This window comes from Fusarium proliferatum (assembly GCF_900067095.1).
Source record: "Fusarium proliferatum ET1 genome assembly, contig: FPRO_scaffold020, whole genome shotgun sequence".
NCBI classification, from domain to species: Eukaryota; Fungi; Ascomycota; class Sordariomycetes; order Hypocreales; family Nectriaceae; genus Fusarium; species Fusarium proliferatum.
The window spans coordinates 154,342-161,628 of record NW_022194809.1 but is presented as its reverse complement, the minus strand read 5'-3'; the positions used below and the strand labels follow the sequence as shown (position 1 = coordinate 161,628).

The 7,287-nt window shown below is 47.5% G+C and overlaps 2 protein-coding genes across 2 annotated transcripts; one reads left to right on the top strand and one right to left on the bottom strand.

The window, feature by feature from the left end:
* Nucleotides 1-4,698: 4,698 nt before the first annotated feature.
* Nucleotides 4,699-5,965, bottom strand: FPRO_16090 (uncharacterized protein; the record flags this gene model as incomplete). Its single annotated transcript, XM_031225195.1, has 2 exons — nt 4,699-5,084; nt 5,134-5,965. 2 exons carry the CDS (start codon nt 5,963-5,965, stop codon nt 4,699-4,701), a joined length of 1,218 nt encoding a protein of 405 aa, XP_031090378.1.
* Nucleotides 5,966-6,210: 245 nt separating this feature from the next.
* On the top strand, nt 6,211-6,945 carry FPRO_16089 (uncharacterized protein; the record flags this gene model as incomplete). Its single annotated transcript, XM_031225194.1, has 2 exons — nt 6,211-6,481; nt 6,539-6,945. The coding sequence occupies 2 exons, from the start codon at nt 6,211-6,213 to the stop codon at nt 6,943-6,945; spliced, it is 678 nt and encodes a 225-aa protein (XP_031090377.1).
* Nucleotides 6,946-7,287: the final 342 nt, after the last annotated feature.

Here is a 7,287-nt window from a genome sequence, read left to right as displayed (position 1 = left end):
TTTGGTATTGGCATATCCGGTAGATATCGGCAGAATGCTAGACGATTGGTTCCAGACCGGTTTGTTTTTCAGACCATCCTTCTGACGACACCATTGGGATCGGCAACTGCTTACTTCGAGAGATCCTAGTTGGTATAACTGTCCACACCACCAGCCATTGGAGGGAATAAGGGTACTAAGAATGAAGACCCCTGTATCACGGCTAAGCCGTGTCTCACACTCACAGCGCCACGCCCTAAGCCCGTTTCCGCTTACGGCTACGCTTATATTCCCAGTCCCTCAGACTCAGTCTTGTTGCAATTGAACACTTTTAACGCCATGTCCTAATCGGTAAATATACTGCCTGGTATGGTCGTAGTTTGAGCGATCCATCTCATAAAGTCGCATTTACAGTAATTTACCAGCTCAATATACATCTCAATCGATTTGGTGTGCCGCGTCTTGGTTAATCATGGTGAGAAATAAAAAACGGCCAGCAGATAGGTGGATCGCTAGCGAATATTGGTTTAGTTGGGGTCGTATTTTTTTTCTCCCCGAGAACTGGTTGCTGGGTTCCGTGGCATGTCGGTGGGGATTCCTCGATCTCAGATCTCTGGTAATGTTCACTAATCGTTAATCTAAAACAGATCTGACCACGTTTCAAGATCGACAAATTGGGGATAAAACCCGAGGTTTGCATGCTACTGCGTCTGCAATGACAGCACACAGTGCATCTGCTGCACCTGTCATTTGCTGTAATCGTTCCAACACCATAATCTAACACGGGAATGTCTTATCAATCTCCGAAACATCCATGTTGAGCGCCACCTGAGTAGACTGCCCACCCAAGATCTAAGTGCTTACTTGGAATTCTAGATTCCATCCAATAAGCCCCAGTAAATTCCGTATTTTCTTCTTCCTGATCTTCCATCCTCAAACAAGATGTTGCTACGGTCCAATAAGATCCCGCTAGTCTGCCTTGCGCCGATATCTATCGGGACGAAAGTGTAGGGTATTGAAATGGCCTACGCGTGCAACCATCAGCAGCTGGTTCATCTTGAAGTAAGGGTATGAATTATAAGTAACGATTGAACGCACCATCAAGTAGAATGGATGGCATCCTCAATATCTGCACATGTGTAATGGCGATAATGACTTCATCTCGAAAAAGGGCATCAGGCGCCTCTTCCCCAACCACTAGCTTAAGCAAGAAGCTAAGGCTGACAAGCATATACCCATTTCAACCTCTAAACCTGTCGATTCAACCTATCAACTTCGCAGCCCTTCTGAAACAAGATCCATCTGATTTAATGCCAGATCTACGGATGCAGGTAACATGTCTGAGTCTATTTCTTCTTTTAGTGTAAGATCGCATGCACCCTCCGCTCCTGAGATCTAACTGACAACCCACAGTGCCAGGATGTCTCAGACTCCGCCAAGGACAAAAAACGTTCCCCCGCGATGTAGGTATGAGTATAGAGAAGCCGTAAAAGCTCTCAACAAGATGGATGTTCTAGGGATTGCGGCACGAAAGACAATTGCTGCAGTCGACGATATTGAAAAGATTACAAGAGACATTGATCGGACTCTAGAATCCGACTCACCTTTATTTCCCGATAAGCAATTAAAGAAGTCATGTCAGGATTTTATGGTGGTATATGAAGACATATTATCAGCATTGCAAGTAGGGATCGGATTGGCAGAATCCTGAATACCATTATTAAACTCGAGTGTCGATAAAAAAATGGCAATTGAAATCTCCCAAAGGTCAACCACAATAGACAAGTATAAAAGAAGTATGCAGAACTATAGTCCAAGGCGGAATCGAATCACGAGCAAGTATCAATTCTATTTTAATCTTAATTCATGCCTTCTATCTTCTTTTAACTACTATATTTCCATCGTCAATTTTGTTCACATCACGACCTAACCACTCGATCCAATAAGCGGCTAGAGTCAATCCAGATGCTCGTGGGCCTAGCGAGACGATACAATCTCTGTTCAGCGACTTGACACTTTGAAGCCATTAAAAGATCGAAGTCTTTGTTACAGAACGAGAAGCCCATGCTGAAGGCACTAGGCACCTCACTTAATGCGAGAACTGAGCCGGGCAGCAAACACGCGAGGGTGGACATAGTGCAGAAAATGACAAGGAAGAAACTACACGCAGGATCTAATAAGCAAGAAGACAGGAAACCCTCCGAAATCACCTTAGTATCTCGTTCGACCGCTTGTTGGAGCTGCGAAATCGCCAGGGAATTGACAGCTATGGGGTTCCCCGGGGAATCCATACAGCAGACAATGCGTAAGCTAGCTACAGGTACAATCACGGCAGCTGCAGTGAATTCCATACTCGAGCTACTCGAGATTGAGGCCGAAAATCCCACCGTGACGAGCCTGACTCGAGAAGATACTCCTAGGTTACGAAAACTCACCACCCGAGCTTCGCAGCAGGCCCGGAACGATCACCCAGGTACTGCTCCTTTTTCTAAAATGCATACATTCAGAGCCGCACGTGAGCCTCGTCAAGATCCAGAATTCTTTAGTCGTCGAAGCATAGTACTTGGAGAAAGGACCTTGGAAATAGAAGAGTAAAACATCCCCAGCGTTCGCTGAAGGGACCAATAGTAACCCGTATGGCTCAACGTCGGGGGCTTTGGAGGTATCTGGGAGCGTGTTATATGGGTCCTTAAGAGCAGCAGTCTCTCCGAAAGAACGCTTTCTTCTTCTTAAGCGAGAAAGCTGAAAGGATTTATAGAGAACTTACTGAATGAGGATGGGCTTTAATTAAAATATGTTTTGAAGTCTAGGTGCCAAAACCGGCTTTCTTTTCTGCAGTCTTTATAATATAAGGAGTTATTGCTTACCCTCTTGCTAATGCCGCAATGCAAGGTGCGTCTTCTTATGTGACTAAGTAGCCATCTAGACTGACTTCACCACTTCGTGTTGTCAGTAAGGTATCTTACGATGTAGGGGTAAAGGTTATAGCAGTTGACTGTCTTTCAATTATTAGAAGCATAACCAGTAACAGCTGTTTGCAGTTTCTTAGGCGCTTTTATTGAACTGTCGAGAGCAGAGCAGTTAGATGTATACCCTTTACCCCGCTATATAAGCGGGTTCAAGCTATTTGGTGAGGAAGTCATGTCTTCCTAAAGGAATATGATAAAAGATAGATCAAATGAACTGAGGTCTTGGAATCTTTCCAGAAAATTACCGTTGGCGCTGCAGCTTCGGTGGTCTGATTCCATCCATCACCAATGAAAAGGCTCAAGAGAGGCTTCAGTACTTAGATCCAGCCAGCATTCAAGGATCCTGTGTTTAGGTGTTGTCAGCTGCCTTGGACCGTTTTATGGCTCGCAACGCTGCCGAAATGTTAGGATTGTGTCACCAGGCGGGAAAGCCTGCTCTGGAGGAGGGGGCTGAGGTCGAAATATTCGTCAGGTGGAAGATACGAGCAGTTACTTCAGAGCGCATGAGAATTGCTAACAGCAGGATTTCGCTACCGTATTGAAAATGTCATACTTTATATATGGAAGCTTCTCCTTAGTCACAAAAAGCAACTGAGTAGCCAACTCCTCGGCATTTGCAAGTATTACATACCGGCATCGCTGAGAAACGATGAATGCCTGCTGAAGTCTCTACTCAAATCTGAAGCAGGTGGTGGAGCAGGTTCGAAGGCCGTTAGTTCGGATGTCATGATGAGGGAAGAAGANTATTGAGAGCCTGCTGGCCGGCCTCGGGCAAATCTCACACAGTATTCCACTTCTGACATGTATGTACTAACACAACTGCTGCGGCTCTATGATTCCATACGAGATAAGCATGTCTGCTGTGGACAGTAGTGTAATAATGGCCTCTCTTCCAATCTACCCAATAGCCCACCCGGCACACCATATTTGCGTGCATCTCAACAATGAGTAATCTGTCGTCCACCATATGTCGTGCTGCAACTCACTCAAATCGAAGCACCTTTGGTATGAGGACCATGGCCCCGCGACGCAGCCTGAGTGCAAAACGCATCATTGATACATTGGGGAACAATGTTAAGCATGTCATCATGCTCGTTCATCAATTACTTGGCGAATTCTAGCTGTGCTACAAACAGACCAGATCGCCGGTTAAGACATTCTTATGCAAGAGCCGTGTTGTACTCGGTGCATAACATTCATTTAGCTGTGGTTCGATTGGGCGAATCCTGTAGCGCTCAAGTATTTGGTTCTTTTGAAGAGCTTTGACATCAGCATAACAATTACTTTACTCGGACTTTACCACCTACTCAGCTTATATAGTGCCCGACGCCTGCGTGCCTATTTATTTAGCCGTTATGACGTATACAAAACCTCATATTCATGATATCTCAACACATGGTTCCATCGAGACCTATGCCAAACACTGTACTAGATACTATCCACCTGAGAAGGATTGTACGCCTAACTCAAGGCAAAAAGTGTAATAAGGCTTCATATCGATAAGTTTTGTCGTCTTCCACAGCATCAAACGGGCTCCAGATTCAAAATATGACCTCCTATTGTTAACATGTCCCAACCTCTTCATAACACTCTGCCCCTCTCCTCGCACCACAAGCCCGAGAGAAGATGGCCTCCCAAGGAGCACGCAAGTAAAAATTCCGCGGCAGAGTTCCTGATGTAGCTCGTCGTCCTCCCCCACTGACGTCGAGAGCGTGATGGGCCAGTACATAGTGCCGCGGATGCCACACGGCTAGGGAGCCGCAGGTGTCTGAGCGGTGATGAAGTACTGTGGATCAGGGTTTCTTTCCTGCCAATGCGCTTTGGTGCTGCTCAGGTCGTCGGCGAAATACGTAAGGCTCAAGTGAGCCACCCACGCCTCTACACGAAGAACCGGGGTGTATCCGCTGTCCACCTGTCCACAATTGCCGATCTTGGCGACAGCCTCCTCATCCAGCCTCTCCTCCGTTCCGCCGTCATTTTGAAGCCAGATTCTGACCTCGGCGTCGCCAAAGTCGGACAGAAAGTCCCAGCCGTATAACGCTAGAGGCCCTATCCACCCGGCCCACGACAAGCTGGGGAAGCCTAATCTTCGAAGGTTGGGTCTGTCTAGGTGCCAGCACAGGCCGCGCGCAAATGCTGAGTCTACATAGCCTTCAAAATAGCTAGAAGATCTCCGGTTGATCACAACGCTTTTTGCAGGCCAGCAAGAGTACCAGTGCATATTGTAGTCCATGGGGATGTACCAGTAGTGGCGTGTCGGAGTCGGCATATTTGAGTATAGCCGGAATTCGCCGGTGGGAGTTCTTTGGGTCCTTCGTTACGGCCCTACATCGCCATGTGGGATTATCCAGTTCAGTGCGAGCTTCGCTCTCCACTGTCGCTCTCACCGACCCTGCGGAGGGCCTGGCATTCTCATCTTCTATTCGCGAAGTGTCAATCGTGCAGTAGAGCGTGTCCATAGGGATCTGAGGAATGGTCAAGGTCGCGGTTCTGGGATCGGTCAAAGGCATGGATGTCGAGGATCGTGTGACGTCAGCGTATGATCGTTGTGGTCCGTCTGTTGTGCTCGTCGCAATAGTTTCGAGCTGTTCGCGGACCCGCTGTAGTTCTTCGGTCATCTGTTCTTTCATCTCGTCCATCGTCTCTCCCTGCTTTGCAACAGTTTCCTGCAGTTCCTTGGTCATTTCCATCTGTTCTCTCAGCGCTTCCTGCAATCTTTTAGTCTCCCTGCGCGACTCCGCCAGGAGATCCAGCGCCTTCTGCAGCATTGCCCTTCCATCGCTGCTGCTGTTGCCGCTGCTGCTAGTCTTCGGACGTCGGTCGTTCGATCGGTCTGTTCTTCGGTCGGTACACTTCGCGTCATCTGCCGGGTGGTTTTTCGCGTTTCTTTGGCGGTATCTTCGAGTTGTCGGGCGGTGTCTCGGACTTTGCCTCACCACTTGACTTGGTCTCTTTGGCGTCGAAAAGGGGGGGTCATCCTGCTCCACCACGATCTCGGCAGCTATTGGATCCGCCATGACGGGCAGTCTCCACCACAAATTTTCTCCCAACCAACGACACTTCTTCTGATTCAGAATGACGCAGAACTGTCTCTCAACCTGGGTCTGTCTTTCCTGTCTCCGCAAATGAACACCACTGTGCACGTGCAGCATATATAGATAAGTCTCACCACCTTCAATTCCACCACCTCAATTCCACCACCTTAACTCCACCTGCTCAATCAGTTCGACTTATTGTCTTTCACCTTCACGTTTCATTAATCATGGATAGCAATATAATATTCAACCCTTTTGACGCATTAGGTATTAGCATGTCGACTACAAGCATTGTCGACAAAAGGCGCATACGCTCCGCCCACCGGGCAGCAATGTTGTTGCGTCACCCAGATCATTGTTCTCTTGAGACCCGAAGTCGATTTCCCCAGGTCCGTCATATCGTCGATGCAAAGGATTGTCTTGAAAAATGCCTAGCTGGCGGAGACCTGAATTCGCTCATTGGAGAATTCTACCATTGGCCTCAGACATCCGACTCTAGTAAGGAAAATCCTTTTGTAACGCCAAATATTAATTCAGAATTTGTCGACTGTAAAGAGTGCTCTATGGTTATGAAACAGAGCGCTTTAGGGTCCCGTGTAGGTGAGCATGAACAAATTCTCTGTCAACATTGCCGGCGGCCGATTGACTTGGAAGCTCGCCTGCGTCACCTTGAGGAGGCTCATCAACACCATGAATGTCCAATATGTCAGGAAACAATGCCAGTCTCCATGATTGGACAGCACCGAGGTCACCATGAATGCCCATTCTGCCCAACTCTAGTGGCAAAATTCAGCCTAATCGCCCACATTGAAACAGACCATATGGGAGGTGATGTCCTGAGTGTCCTGAATGTCCTGAAGGCTCGAACTTGGCAAATCACAGGAGGCTTTTTCGACATCTTAAAGAAGCAAAACAACATGAATGGCTGCCATGCTTATTTGCCACAACTATCGATTTCTTAGTGGCATGAAAGAACATCTCCAGTATCAGCATGGACTTCAATGTTGGGACTGTTGCGATCCTTCGTCTGAAAACTTTGCCGACCACGCAAGTAGCTTTCATGGACAACGAGTATGCCCTATCTGTCAGAAGTCGATGGCAAGTAGCGAGGTTGATTTCCATCTGATCATGGAACACAAACATCGGGAATGTGACGAGTGCAGTCCTGGCGCTGATTTCGACCATATCATGCGCCAGCATGTCTGGAAAGAATGCCTGCAGTGCAAATGCATCATTGAAGAGTGGGCCTATCGTCGTCACCTACTCTATGACCATTCATAGGAGAAATGCCCTTATTGCGACTA